This window comes from Hydra vulgaris, chromosome 02, assembly GCF_038396675.1.
Source record: "Hydra vulgaris chromosome 02, alternate assembly HydraT2T_AEP".
NCBI lineage: Eukaryota > Metazoa > Cnidaria > Hydrozoa > Anthoathecata > Hydridae > Hydra > Hydra vulgaris.
In genome coordinates, this window is record NC_088921.1 from 33,349,063 (window position 1) to 33,365,535 (window position 16,473).

Below are 16,473 nucleotides of genomic sequence, written 5' to 3' on the forward strand. Positions count from 1 at the left end.
TTCCTTCTATTCCAGTTAAACAGGTTAACCCTGTTAACCTGCTTAATTGGAAGTGCTGCTAGACATTCAAAGAATTACAGTTTCTGTTGCTAAAGTCATATCTTGATTAAAATCTTCAACGGCTTGTGGTCCAGACAACATTCCTGTCATAGTCTTACAAAATTTTTCTCTAGAACTCTCTTTAATTCTCTCTAAACTATTTAATAAATGCTTGACTGAGTCTTGCATTCCTGGTTAAATTGGTTTCAGAATAACTCAGCATGGACATTTTTAAATACGCTTATTTTTTATCCACATTATTAAATAAGTAAGTAGAACCTTCAGAAAAAATCACAATTCTAAAAAGCTTTTTGTTCTGGAGATATGACCCTACAAAAAAACAATAAAGGTTTATGGTGTTGAATTTGTGACGCTATTTGTTGAACCATTTACTAAAATGCAAGTTGTAATAAACAATTTGCAGTCTGCACCTTTGGTTTACAAAGAGTCCACGTTTTTAAGATATATTACCCTTTTTTTTAGCTACTGACAGATATTGAAATTTGGGTAAGCCTTACAAAAGGCTTTTTTACGATTGATGACATTTTTCTATATTTTAAAAATTTGCTTTTAATTGCTTCTTTAAATTTTTAGATATTTTATTTTAAAAGACAATTAAATATATTTAACCACTGTTTGATATTTATATTTTATCTCGCCTATTTATGTTTTTAACTTGCTATTTTAATTCATTTATATTTAACGTTCTATCGGTTCTCAATGACAAGATCTAGTGGTCTTCAGCGAGTCTCCGCATTCTTTATATTAGAAAAAATGTAAAAATCTTACTATTTATATAATATATATATAGATTTATATTTATTTGTAACACGAATTTATACAGAAGATGAAATATAAAAAGAAAAAGAAAAAAAAAATACATGTGTAGGGTTAACGAAGTCTAATAATAGATTCGGCTAGATAGTTGAATTCTAATCGCGCGTTTTTTTATTGGCACATGGGTTTTGCTTTATTGGATTCTGTCATTTGGACTATGTATATATGAATATTATGTGATTTAGCACTATTTTAAAACGAGTCCACGATAATATTTTAAGGTAATTGCCTAATAATGGATTTCATTTCAAAAATTTTTTTCATTTTTAAGGGGTTTACATGAAAAGTATAAATGGTAAAACTTGTAATGTTTACACGATTATGGTTCTTGATACAAAATTTCTTTTACAAACTTGTCGAACAATAAAGACCCCTCATTGTTTTTATATACTAATTACTTTAAAATTAAATTAGTACATATCGATGGTTTAAAGCACAAACGGCACTCGTCCATATTTGGCAGTTTCAAGAAAACTGGTTGTTTAAAGCTTGAATCTCAAGCTTTAAACTAGTTACTTGAGAATCTCAAGTTGAGATTCTCAAGTAACTAATCATAAACTATTTCAAAAAATCATTAAAATTGTAATTTTTGTTTATTTTTAATGTCATTAATTAGTAATTTTAAATAATATTTATGACCAAATTGTAAAAAAAGTAGCATTTTTAATTGTGTCTTTAGTGCTTTAAACCACTTTTAAATGTGTCTTAAGTGGTTTAAACAATCAATATAGTACAACATAAGGTAACCATAATAGCTAAAGTAAATATTAGCATGACAATAACTTATTAAAGTACTAACATGATATTAAATGATTCATAAATGTAACCGTAGTTATAAAATGGTTAAAATATGTAAAGTATATAAATATTTTACATACTTAAGACTTAAAAGCCCTTATCAAAAACTTATAATTTGTAAATTTGCTTTTACCCTTTAGGTATAATAAATACTAAAGTTTACACCCCTGTAAAGTTGAAAAGGAAAATTTTGGTTTAAATCCTTTGATTTTTAAAATTACATCTATATTTTAATACATATCCTCTGTATTAAAAAATTAACTGCTGCTTCCACAATTGAATGAATTGCATTTGGGATTTATTTAAGTATATTGGCTATTTCTTGTGAAAAGTAACCTTCCTTTTCAAAAATGATATATATATATATATATATATATATATATATATATATATATATATATATATATATATATATATATATATATATATATATATATATATATATATATATATATATATATATATATATATATAGTAAAGGCATTGATTATACAGTTTATGGTAAAAAAAAAAAAAACCCAGCTTGTCTATGGTTGTTAAAATGACAAATAAAGTTAGATTATAACAAGACACATTCGTCTTATTGAGGAAACTAATCAAATTTAATGTTTATTTAAAAAAGCACAAAAATGCAAACTATAATGTTTTTAAAAACATTCTGAATGTTTTTATTTTATTTTTTAAAAATAAGAACATTCTGAATGTTTTTATTTTTATTTTTTTACTGTAAAACATGAGCGGAGTGTTGCTACATTGACATTGATCTTATAGCCTACTGCTACAAAGAAGTGCTGCTACATTGACTATCTTATAGCCTGCTGCTACAAGGGAGTGTTGCTACATCAACTATCTTATAGGCTGACTCGCAACGGAGTGCCACTCATTAACTGAAATTGTTTTTTTTTAAAAACTTTATCCGGTCTTAAAAATAGTTAATTAAAAACAAAACTTAAGACTTAACTAGCAATGGTAAAATTTAAATGTTCATGCAAGAGTGTATATATATAAATAATCTGCAGATGTAACAAATTTACCGCAGGCGTCACGCCTGTTAAGAATCTTTTTGCTGTAACAGCTGTTAGTGTCTCTCAGGTAATTTACAAAAGTAATAATCATCTGTAATCAATAGTTTTTGACATAAAATGACATAAAATAGTACATGGTACAAGTTTTACAAAATTTTAAGTATTATTACTAAGTAAATTAACAAATGTTTTTGAATGGTAAGTCTTGTGGAAAACTATATTGCCCCCTGTTGTTAAGGTTTGGCTGGCACGAGCTAAACATGACATCACCCTTTTTGATGACAGAGATGTCATGTTTCTCTGGAAATGTAAAAAATTTCTGACCAGATCTTCTCAAAAACTTTATGACCAACTCATTTTTATCTGCACCTAAGGCTTGCATTAATCCAACATAGTATTTCACACTTTTTTTTGGGATTCTTAAGCCAAACCTTTGGATGTTGTTCCTTCAGCTGATATTTTCTTCATTTTCAAGGATCGTTGACCTGGTAAAGTATGTCAAGGAATTTCTTAAAACAGGCAAATACAATCATTTATAAAATAAATTTTATATTAACTAAGTAACTACAGAACATTTAAGCAGCGCAAAAGTTTTCAATATTCAATATGAACAAACTTAAATTTTTAAGTATATTTTAAAAATGATACAAGGATGAAGATCTGTCGAAAATTCCTCAGGGATTAGTACTTCTCCAATACTATAGTGATTGCATTTTGTGCCATTGTCACATTCAGTGCATGTCAGCTTTCTTATATATGTTTCTTTTTTAGTGGAACTCCAAAACACCTCATGAACTTGTAAAGTTCCCTTGAAAGTTGTTAGGTTTCCGGTACACATTTCTCATAGAGATTGAAATCTGTTTGTTTATAATATAGATGGTTATACTTGGACACTTTTCTTTTATTTCTTCAACCAAACAATTAATATCTGGAATATCTTTCCCTTGTTCTATTAATTTGTTTGCGGTTCTTTTGATACAGCCCCCTATTCCACCAGGGTCACCTTTTCCGTGCCTCTTTTCTGTGAAATACCACCTCATGGTTTTAGCTTGAAACTCTTTTGAAAAAAAGTAACCTACTAAATAAAACATGGACTTGTTTTGGTACTGTTGAGAAGTACTATTGCTAAGGAAATAAACTGTTTCAATGATAGGCAGATTTTCTTTTATGTCATTAATAACAAGATTTAAATGCACACAAGTTGTGACGTCTGTTATCTGAAAATGTAAGAATTTGCCTTTATTTTGTTTTCAGAAGTACTGCAATAGTACACCACAACTGTATGGATTGACACTTGGTTACTTGATCCACCAAAGTGGTGCGATTGGATTTCTTTTGAGTATTTGTAGTTGTAATTTTGTAAAAAATCACAATGAATGACAGTATCCATAAGCTCTAAATTATTTTTTATTTCTGATGTAGCTATGTACTGGTGTTTTATATTGCATACATGCCTCATAAATTTTTCTTGTATGTTATTAATAAAATGCAAAAACAGCACTTTTTTAGTTAATGTTAACTCTTCTTTTACAGTTTTAAAACATGTTTTTTTGTTTAAACACCATAGTCCATATTTCCTTTTCAGGTACGATTCTCTCAACTCGCTGTCACACGTTTGTCACTTTTTAGCAAGTCAGTAGGATATTTATATGCCAACATCTTCAAACTATACAACTTTTCAAGAATCAAAGCAAAATTCTAATGATCAATACAAAGACAAGTATCTTGTTTATGGAAGTCTGGTTGAACAACCCAAAAGGGTCTTAATTTGCAAAATGTGCTATAAGACGTTGACTTAAACTCAATTGTTTGTTTGAACTCATTGCACAAATTCAACATTACATCATTTAATAGTCTTTTCTGTTTTTTCACTTTGTTTCTTGTTATTGTTTCTTTTTTCCCAACAGTAAGCCTACTAGAACTATCTTTTTCTAAAAAGTTCTCTACTTAGTTTTAAGTTTTTGTTGTTTCAGTACATTTGAGTGCTGATTTAAGTTGCGTGGTAAGATATTGTGTGGCTTCTTTGAAGTCTGTACTTCTTTGTTATCTTTCCATATAATACCCTGGTAAAATCCTTTTTTTGTCAATACATCTCTCAGTAGAAAAATTTGAGTGTATTTCTGTCTTTAATACTTTACTAAAAAGTAAGCTTTTCTTTACTTCCTTCAAGCATTTTGTACCACTGGTCATTTTTTTAACCACTTTTCGAAAAGTATTATCTTTTGCAGATTGCAGTCTGTAGAGTTTTTGTTTGTATTTATCATCTCTTTGCTTTAACAAATTTGTTTTTTTCTTCTAATTTTTGGATTTTTTTTTCAACCTATCTCTATATTTTCTACAAAGTTTTAGCTTGCTTCTTTTTCTGGAACTAGATTACTGACTGGGAGCAGGAAGTACATTGATGCCTAGTTCATTGTCGATAGGAATATTTACAGTTGGACTTTCAGGTGGTGTAGACAAATTTTCAATAAGTTGCTGTCTTTTCTTTTTCATTTCCTGACTTCTTTTGGTCCTTTCTTTCCAACCTTTTCTTACTGATCTTTTATCCCCTTCTGAAAGTTCATGATTTTTCTTCTGTGTTATTTTTTTCTTTCTCTATCTTTCCATATTTGCTCTTCATACTTGTCTGGGTTTTCAGCTTTCATCTTAGTTTTTTCATTTTTCTAGTTTTTTCTATCTTTCCCATCTTTGTAAACTGTAAGTAAAGAAAAAATTATAACTATCTGGATAAAAACATTTATCTTTTTTATAATAATTAATTGGCCAAATGTGCAAAGTTTTAAAATGTTAAAAATGCTATAAATAGGCATTAAAAAAATTCACATACAGGTAAAATTGCCATTTGTTGTCACATTCGTTCCATGTGCTATGCCTGTTGCTTCCTGTACTCCACAGACGTGACAAATAGAAGGAGAAAGCCAAAAAAGAGCGCTATGTTTTGAGGCTAGGACTCACTCCTATTAGAGTCCTAGCCTCACTATGGTAGACCTACTATGTTCAATCTCCTTGGAGTAAACATGCCTAGGTAATTGCTAGTAAATAAAAGTATTGCTTATAAAAAAGTAAAATTGTTTACCCTGAGTATGTTTACCATAGATGTGACACACTAACACTATAAATTAGACTTTTAAAACTTCAACACTTATCAACACTACTTTTACTCAATAAAAATGTCTGATGGTTCAACTAGGACATCAACATAGAGCACTACTCCTGTCTCCTACAGCTTTTTGTTGGAATTAACAACTCTATTCACAGATGTGACACTTGAGCTAGTGACATGAGCTTCAATCACATAAAAGTTACTTTAAAAGTATGTTTTGAGGAAAATATTATTTAATTTTAATGTATTTTTGATTATTTATTATGTATTAAAATGAAAGTAAAGTACTAGCATCAAGGGTTGAACTACTTGAGATAGCAAAAGGTCTAAGTGGTGACATTGTACCAGTTAAAAGTAAAAATAGTATTAACTTGAAAGAAAAAATTAGTGGTGACAGTACATTGCTACCTTTCTAGAAAATGATCCATATATATATATCTATACATAAATATATATATATATATATATATATATATATATATATATATATATATATATATATATATATATATATATATATATATATATATATATATATATATTTAAAAATCTTTACTTCCAACAAGGCTGCAAGCAACCACTAATTAGAGTTGGAAGTTACTGGAAGAAAAAAGATAAAGATTGTAGAGCAAGATAATGATTGACAGACGACTTAAAGGATTGCAAATTATATGAATCAGGAAAGCAATATGAAGGAAAAGGAAGTGAATCCCAAAGAACTGATGCAGATGCTAATTTTGCAACGGATTTGATGTATGATTTGCAAGATAGATCTGCAAGATATGGTTTGCAAGAAAGATTGGAAGTAAGAGTTAATCCTAGAAAATGGAGGGTAGTATAATAATCTTAAAGATGTTACCAGATACATCATAAGCAGAAAGCTTATGAAGAAAAGATATATATAAATATATATATATATATATATATATATATATATATATATATATATATATATATATATATATATATATATATATATATATACAGTGATCGAAGTAAGTGCTGTTATTTGTATCCAATGACCCGTTTTTGAGACCTATCTAGGGAGGGGGGGTTCACCAAACATTGTTAATTTACATGAAAGCATCAATAAACTTATAATTGCAAATATCTAGTTTGTGTATTTCTTGAATTAAAATTTAATTATTGGTTGTGGGTAATGATAATTTTTTCAAAATTATTTTAGTGTAATGTGGTGTCCTTGCCAACGTAAACTTTTAACTCGATTATGTATATCTTATACCAAAATTTTTTATGCTTCTATTTTGGAGGCTTCCATCTTGATCTTTCATTAAAGATTTTGATCATCCAACTTCCATTAACTATATACAATAATATTATAAAACCTATTGTTGCTGTTATTAAATTTTTTGAAGATTAATCATCATTGTTAAATAAGTTGTAAAATAAATTATCCTTGATTTAATACTATTTTTCTTTGTTATAAAATAAACACTATAGTTTTTTTTTTAATTTTTTATAGATTTATAATAATTTTATTTTTAACCTAGACTATACCTAACCTAACCTATGGCTGAAAAACCTGAAGATTTAAATCTTCCTTCTGCAGTTATTGCAAGAATGATTAAAGAAGTGGCAAGTAATTTAAGTTATTTCAAAAAATAGTTATCATTATTAAAAGGGGGAAAGGTTTCTTTTATTTTTTTAGCGAGTCAAATTCTAAGTTTCCTTGACAACTGGAATTGTCATAATTTTAAAATTTTAGTAAATCTTTCTTGGATTTTGAATATTGTTCAATGTTCAATTGTTTGGATTTTTTTAATGTGGTAGTGGTGTAGTGGTAAAGCGCTTGCTTCATAAGCGAGAGGTTCCGAGTTCGATCCCTACCACGTCCCTGGTAGCACCGCGGTCAACTTGTTTCTCAGCGCAGCGACTTTGTTCGTCAATGTTTGTGTTTTGGAGTTATAGAGTTGAGAGAGGTTTATAACCACTATTAAGTAGCCTAATTGTTATTTTTTTCAATTTTTTTATTTCAATTTTTTTGTTTAAAAATTTTCTTAATTTTAAATGTCAATTTTTGGTCATTCCATGCCAAATGGACCAAAATTTTATGATTTTAACATGGACCAACTCAGATCTTGATAAAACTTGGTGGGTTGGTTTATATCAATTAGAAATACAATTTTTGAAAATTTCAACATATCACTCTTTGTGTTTCATGTGATCAACATCATTTAAAATTTTTGATTTTTCCAAAAGTTGAAACTTCAATAGCAAAAACTTGTTTGGTTTATTCTTTGAAGCTCTATATTTTGTTCGTTCTTTAAACCTCTATATTTTGAAAACAAAATTTTTATTATTATTAATTTATATAAAAAGTTTATTTTTGATGGGTCAATGTTCAAAATTAGCAACTTAAGAATTGAAGTCATTTTTTTAGTTTCTTTATATATTAGGCTTCCTATTTTTTAGAAATTTGCTAATAAGATAGAATTCAGTAAGAAATTATGGACTCCTAAAAATGGCTCCAATTTTAAATTAAAAAATTATGCCTTTACTTCAAACCACTGGCAACCTAAGACTCGACTAGTATTGATTTAGATTATTAATGCCACTTTAGCAGAGAAGGCTTTTGTATGATAATCTCAAAATTCCAAAATAGTAAAAATTTTCAGTTGCAAAAACACTTGACCAGATTTTTTCATAAATTTTCTGTCAATATGCAAAAAAACACTGTTCTATTATGGATTTTATTTACAAATAATTGTCAAGCAAATGTAGAGAGGAAATTTAATCTCAATAAGGTTTTAAACAAAGTTAATATAATGGAGGAATCAATGTTATCAAGAAGGATAATAGTAGATCATATGCAAAAGAACAACTTGATACCTTGCATGAATATTTTATCTTATATAAATTAAGATATACAATCAGAAAGTCATTTTTTTTTGTGATTAAAGTTTATCTTTTTGAAATTGTATTTTTTTGTTTAATTTATTTTCAGTTTTATTTTTTTTAGCTTCCAGATGGTGTAAATATTTCTAAAGAAGCTCGTGCTGCTATAAGTAAATCTGCAAGTGTGTTTGTCCTGTACGCTACTTCATGGTTAGTGTATTTATTTTATTTATAATGCTACTTCTTGGTTTATATTTTATTTGTGCCACGCACTACTTCTTGTTTTGTATATTTATTTGTGCTACACACTACTTCTTGGTTTGTATACTTATTTTCATTGTATGCTACTTTTTTGATTGCTTTTGAAACTATTTTGTCATATGCTTCTGTGAGTTTAATCATTTTAAATAAATAAAGTTTTAAAATAATTGTAATGTTTTGGTATTTTTACAAATAGTTAAAAAAAAAATTTTTAATCAGTTGGAATCATTTTTATGATATCATTAAAGGAAAAAACAGTTGTGATTTGAACAATAGTCATTCATTTAAATGGCGTCTGTTTGGATGAGGATGGTATTTAAATAAATAAAATCAGGGGTCATAATAAGTGTTACGCATCGGCGCATAATTTTTGAGACCTGGGAAAACAACCATTGTTCATTTTTACTGAAAAAATAAAAAATGATTTGTTGCTCTCCTCTAGCAGGTCTCATGATTGGTCCAAGGGGCTGCAATGTGCAACACCTATTTCAACCCTTGGGTAAAATAATAATTTACTATCTCGAATCTTTTGAATTATGAATAGTTAAAGACTTTCGAGATGCTTCCAAAAGAGTACTTTTAAACTTTTTCAAAATAACATTCAGTGATAAGTTAGCAATTTCTGGGTAATATTTGTGAGAAAGAAGTTTTAAAAAGTTGATTGATAAATCCAAGAAATTTCTAATATTAACTGGTTCACACTAAAAAATTGATTGATAAATCCGAAAAATTTCTAATATTAGCTGGTAACTTCACATTAAAAAAGATGATTACATTAATGAATCAGTTTTTTCCTTTAAACATTTGATAAATCATGAGACTTACATGCTCCCTACAAAGAGTTAACAAACAAATCAAATTTCAATATGAACCTTGAATCACTTTTGGTATTCTTAAATATATTTCTACTAAGAACATTCTTTATAAAAAAGACAATACTAACGATCTTTTATTTACAAAGTTTATGTTGTACAGAAATAAAATTAGCAATGTTATTGATATATTTAAAAAAATCGTTCTATTGTTTTTTAATAACTCAATAATATAAAGAATATTTTGAAAGAGGTTAAAAAAATCATAAACATTAAACCTTCTACTCGCACAAAATTTCTTGCTCCTAATTAACAAGTCACTTAATAAACTTAACAAAAGTATGAATTATGATCTAGCTAACATGTTACAGTATAATTGATAAAGTATTTTTTTTGTTTCAAATGAAAAAATAATGATTTTTGTCAGTAAAATTTCACAAATACATCTCCTTCATCTTGGTTTTTGTATTCTAGGTCTAATCTGGGTAAAGTGGGGTTAGTAACACCCAATAGGCATCTGCTTTTCAAATTTATTCATGTCTAAAAACTCTTAAAAACACAAATTTTAAGAAATAGATAGTTTATAATATTATAGATTATTTTATACTATCATGGTTACTTATGCTACCATTATTATTGTTTCATGGTTACTTAGCAACCATTATGCATAAATGTTTGAATTAAATATATATATATATATATATATATATATATATATATATATATATATATATATATATATATATATATATATATATATATATATATATATATATATATACAGTATCGGACAAAACAAGTGCAACCAAAATAATGCTAATTTAGTTTCTTTATATAAAAGTGCTGCATTTTTTCAATTTAGAGAAATAACTGTGTAACTGTTTAGAGACAAAGTTCTTCAAGTTTTATTCATCACAAAGTTCATTATTTGTACACGAAAATTAATAAATTAATCAAAAGTATTAAAAAAATTTGATTTCCTTCTGGACAAAACAAGTGCAACTTGACAAAATGTTGACCAAGCTTTATTTTGCTATCAATATTTCGTGGCGAATCCTTTGTTGTCGATCACAGCCTTGCATCTTCGAGGCATAGATTCGATCAGATGATCAATGAAACTTTGTGGACTTTCCAGGCCTTTTGGATTTGTTCAAACAGTTGATCCTTATTACGAACACCTTCACGATTAATTTTGCGGTTGCGATCTCCCACAGGTTCTCGATAGGGTTGAGATCCGGAGGTTGAGGCGGACAATCCATCACCGATAGGTGGTAGTCTTGAAACCATTGCTTCACTACTTTTGCTGTGTGTTTCGGATCGTTGTCTTGCTAAAAAACCCATTTTATTGGCATATTCCATTCAGCATGAGGTAACATAACATCATTCAGGATATTTTTATACATGAAACGGTCCATTATTCCATCGTTTCGATGTATTAGACCTAGACCGTTAGCAGAAAAACACTCCCAGACCATTACATTGCTTCACGGTCTTATGGCAGTAACATAAATCGAGGCGTTTTCCGGCCAGTCGATGTACACGGCAAATGCCATCACTCCCAATGATGTTGAACTTCGATTCATCACTGAACAGGACAGTTCGCCATTTCTGCACATTCCAGTCAATATGAGATGTAGCAAACAGGAGTCTTTTCTTCTGGTTTTTTAGTGAAATCAGCGGTTTCTTAGCAGGGTGTCGAGAAAACAATCCGGCTTCAACAGCACGTCGTCTGATTGTTCGGTCCGATACAGGCAGCTCTAATTGCTTTTGTATCTCGACTGATGATATCTAAAGATCCTTCTTGACGGATCTGACGATCATAGAATCCTCTCTAGAAGTGGTGCAACGTGGTCTTCCACCTTTGTTATCTGCTGCCAACTTCCCCGTAGAACGATATTTGGAACATAGTCTTGATACGGTCCATTTTTTCACGCGATATTTATCACAAATACTTTTTTGTGACATTCCACTTACGTAATCGCCAATAATTTTTTTTCTTAGTTCCAATCCAAGACTGTTGGGAGCCATTTTTGCACTTGAAGTCATAAAAATAATAAAAACAAATAATCACGCTTCTTAAGGCTTACCGTGTTACATTTACCTTGTGATGATACAATAATGCTCTGTGGAACACAACGTCTTGGTTGGATGTGGACTGTATTGATGTAATGAAACACTTGTTGTATTTCACTTCTTGTATTGATGTTCTTCGATAAAACACTTTGATAAAACTCACTTCGATAAACTGTCTTGATAATACTGACTGATTGACTTCCATATACTGACTGAATTACATGTCGATTTACATGTCTCTTATATAGTAAAATGAACCTGTGTGAACCTGTTCTGGAAGATTCTAGATGCTTCTTTTCGATGCTTCTGGAAGCTTCTGGATGCTTCTGAATGTTTCTGGATATATCTGGATGCTACTGGATGCTTCCAGATGCTTCTTCTGGAAGCTTCTGCATGCTTCTGGAAACTTCTGGATACTTGCTTTAATTATTAAAAAACTTCCGTGACGTTGACACGGACCAGACTTAAGAAAATGAAACAAACCAAAAAAGTTGCACTTGTTTGTCCGCTGCAAAATGGCACTTGTCAACAAAATTCTGCCTGTGTGCTGTCACCTGTCTGCTCATGTCATGGCATGCTATGACTCCAGACTCCTGAACTGTTTGCTGTGGTAGTATAGTTCGTTTCGTTTTAAAGACATGTAAAATTAGGAACACTTTTTAGCATTGTTCGATGTTGGTTGCAAATGTTTTGTCCAATACTGTGTGTATATATATATATATATATATATATATATATATATATATATATATATATATATATATATATATATATATATATATATATATATATATATATATATATATATAAAAGAGCGCTATGTTTTGAGGCTAGGACTCACTCCTATGAGAGTCCTAGCCTCACAATAGTAGACCTACTATGTTCACTCTCCTCGGAGTAAACATGCCTAGGTAGTTGCTAGTAAATAAAAGTATTGCTTATGAAAAAGTAAAATTATTTACCCTGAGCATGTTTACCATAGATGTGACACACTAACACTATAAATTAAACTTTTAAAACTGGTTTGAATTTTTATGTATTGAACCACAAAACTATTAACTATAAAAATACGCTTGCGTCTGTAAAATTATGCGCGTGCTTTAATATACTGAATTAACTGTATTTGTTACTGTTTATTTGGTCATCTTTGCTCTACCATCTTTACAAGTCTGGAAGTCTGTGAAAAATTCTAGCAAAATCTGTAAAAAACGCAAAAACCCATTTTAATAGCTGTATCTGTTTTCAACTCTTTATTATAACCTTATATTAAAAATGATTAGAAATTAATTCATTAATTTTTTATATATATATTTATATAATACAACCTTGATTTAGTGCAAACAATATTGCTCTCAAAAGGAAACGAAAAACGCTTACCGCCAGTGATGTTTTGGAAGCTATTGATGAAATGGAATTTTCCAGTTTTCTCGAACCTTTAAAGGAAGCATTAGAAAGTAATTTTTTCAAAATAAAGTTTTTCAAAAATTTTTCAAAAAAGCGTTAGAAAGAATTTTTTTCAAAACAAATTCATATTGATTATGTAAATGATGTAATTTTTGTAGATTTTGTTTTTATTCAAATATTTATGATATTTTAAATGATCGAATAATTAGCAAAATTTCTTTTTGTCTAGATTTTAAAGTTGGTCAGAGAGAAAAGAAAGGGGCAGCAGATTTGAAACGCAAACAAAAAGCAGAAATTGAAAGTGAAGAAAAAAAGAAAAAAGAAGAGGGCACAGAAACTACAGTTGAATATTTGATATTATAAATGAAGGTTTGAGCGATGCAGATTGATTTATTGAAATGTTTAAACACCACACATCCCAGGTTCAAACGTTACATCTGTCTTCAAATGCTACATGTAAATTTCCTGACAACCTTCCAAATCTTACCGACTTCTGAATGAAACAATTTCAAACGTCGTGTGATTATGCGTTTATGCATAATTGAACCATTTGTATAATAAGCTTTTGTTTAAGCAAAAAATAAAACTATGTTGTTTAACTAATATTAGGTCTTGAGTAAAAAAAGGTTTTCTATAGTTTATTTAGTATAACTTTGTTTTATTTGCTTATATTTTATATTTATTATAAGAAAGGACTTTACAAATATTAGGGATGTCTATTGTAAGAGGAAACTTTATAAGTAATAAAATATCTAATATAAGAAGAAACTTTATAAAATATCTATAATACGAGAGAACTAATAATAAAATAGTCTAACAAAATAGTTTTTAAAGAAGAATTATGGTGTTGCACAATAACAGTTTTTATTTAGATTTCTCTAGCCTGTATATTTTGAGTAGGATTTTTGTCAAAATATAGGCAAAGAAAAAAAGAAATCTCGGCGTTTTAAAAAAACGGGAGTGAAATAATTTTCTGCATCTCCTAAAAGTAGTCTTGAGAGTAAGTAATGTAAATTTATAAAATTACTAAAAGTCATCTTTTAAGGAGTAATAGTTGAAAAATGTAAATAAGATCAGTTTCACTGGTTAGATAAACGAGGAGTGCTCGTTTGATTCGATAATAGTAGTGTGATTCTACAGAAAATATTGCGTGTTTTGTTATTACGAAGCTCTGAGTTATATCTTATATTGAAATATCTGGCAATAATAAATTCTTTTTTATCTTGAATGTTGCTTATGAATGTAATTTTAACTGAAATTTGAAGTAACTATATTTAACTGAGATTCGGTAAAGATTTATTACTTTTCGACATGATGTAAAGATCAAAAAGTTAATGATATTTATTTTGCTTTCGTTAGCAAAAAATTTTTTCAACCTTGTTTTATAATTAATCCATCTTAAAATTTTATAAACTGAAGGCAATTTCTCTAAAAGATGTTTTGCGTATATCTTTTGCAGCGTGAAGTAAAACTTGTTTTTGCAATATTAATTCAAATATAACGGAAAGCGTTTAGCGTTTTGCTGATAGAAGAGTTATATTGAAAGAATAAATAGCTTGATTTGAAACTTAAAAAATTGCTTTAAAAATGTTATTTCTACTCTACTATTTAAAAGGAAACTTTTAGAGACTCACGTTTTTACCATCAAGACAAAAAAACTTTTAAAAGTTTTGAATGTAATTTTTTTTTGCTTTATTATATTTTGATAAAATATATCCATATTAGTTAAATTTATTTCGCTTTTTCCTAATTTGATTTATAGCTTCGTATATGAGTGTTTTCAGAAAATTCTTACCTGGTAAATTTAAAGTAAGTGTACATAAGTCATTTTTTAAATTGAAATGTTTTGGATAAGAGTTTCCCGGAAGGTCCTCAGGGAAAAAATTTTTTTTTTAGGTGCCCCAAGAAGTCCTTACGGTCTTGTCACAGAACACCGCGGAAGTGCATTTAACCAGGAAGTTCACGCCTCCTTCCTTACCGTGACGCGAAAATTTGTCCAGAGCTTGTTTCGAACCTGGATCTCCTGCTTATAAAGCAAGCGCTCTTCACGTTTTTATTTTTTTTATTAATTATTAATTTTATTAATTACGTTTTTATTTTTTTATTTATTTCCTAGTTAGTGTTGTCAGATGTCCGAGTTTAACGAAGGAGAACACTGTAAGAATCTTTATTTTTCTAGCTTCGTCACTTTATTCTCCAACACAAAAACCGGTCATCTGGCAACCCTACCCCTAAGGGAATACAAAAAAGAATTACCTGTAGTATTTTTTTTTTCTCCTAGACAAATAAAAAAAAAAAAAAAATAAAAAAAAATGTAATTTTTCAGAACTCCAAGTAACAAACACTAAAAAACTATTTTCCCATGCCCATGACTCGGTGTCCGGATTGCTAAAGCCTCAACAACAGATGTGTTCACAAAATTCTGTGAATGAAACAGTATTAATTACAAAATATGCATACTAAAATAATTGCAATATAATACTTGTAAATGGATTTTATAAGAAGCTGAAGTCTGTGAGCCAGGGCATTCAAAGATATCAAAATAATAAGGAAGAGACAAAACAGTTGAGTCAGATTGAGAATGAATACCTTCCTCAATTGTTTTATGTTTAGATCAGATTCGGACTCGTCAAATATTATGGTTATCCGGAACCGTAAAATACGTAAAAACCGTAATAAAAATCTTTGCCAAGTGACTTTTTTTTTACTTATCTATTTTACACCGATCATTCTATACTTATTGCTTATTTACTTCAATATTTTTTAGTCAAAAGTAGAAGAACAGTTCCTTAAAAAAAAAAATTACTTTATGAGCAAAATAAACCAACATACGCACCTTTTCCGCATACGTAGAGCATATAAGAGATCTGTAAAATGGTTTGTTTATGCGCTGTGTCATCGGTGTCGTTTTGCGAGGGTTCAAATCTGCCCTTTAACCAAATACATTTCTAGTTTTTTCAATCCAGCCATATGTACTTATATTAAAATAATAAATGTAGCAAAAAAGACTTTTAATTGTAAAAATAAAATTTTAAAATTTTTTGCTAGCTCCCGTAGCTCTTTTTTTCCCCGTAGCTATTATTATTATTTTTGCCTCCTTTGGGTTTATTAATTTTTATCTTTATTAAATTTTAGCCATAATTTTTTTCCAGACCTTCCGCAGCTTATTAGGACTAATCACCTGAGCACATTATTCGCATAAGTACCTCCATCATAAAATATGAGCATCAAATTTCTACTGGTGTTTCGATGTTTTTAGAAATTT

The 16,473-nt window shown here is 28.9% G+C and overlaps 1 protein-coding gene across 1 annotated transcript; it reads left to right on the forward strand.

The window, feature by feature from the left end:
- The first annotated feature begins 927 nt into the window (after positions 1-927).
- Positions 928-13,842, forward strand: LOC100213235 (DNA polymerase epsilon subunit 3). The gene is made up of 5 exons (XM_065790659.1): positions 928-1,097; positions 7,314-7,398; positions 8,783-8,868; positions 13,140-13,258; positions 13,438-13,842. The coding sequence occupies exons 2-5, from the start codon at positions 7,333-7,335 to the stop codon at positions 13,569-13,571; spliced, it is 405 nt and encodes a 134-aa protein (XP_065646731.1). The 5' UTR covers positions 928-1,097; positions 7,314-7,332; the 3' UTR covers positions 13,572-13,842.
- Positions 13,843-16,473: the final 2,631 nt, after the last annotated feature.

Coding starts and splice junctions, on each gene's coding strand:
- LOC100213235 (XM_065790659.1), top strand. CDS start 7,333: ATGGCTGAAAAACCTGAAGATTTAAATCTTCCTTCTGCAGTTATTGCA. Junction 8,869..13,139: donor GTCCTGTACGCTACTTCATG/GTTAGTGTATTT, acceptor ACCTTGATTTAG/TGCAAACAATATTGCTCTCA. Junction 13,259..13,437: donor TTTAAAGGAAGCATTAGAAA/GTAATTTTTTCA, acceptor CTTTTTGTCTAG/ATTTTAAAGTTGGTCAGAGA.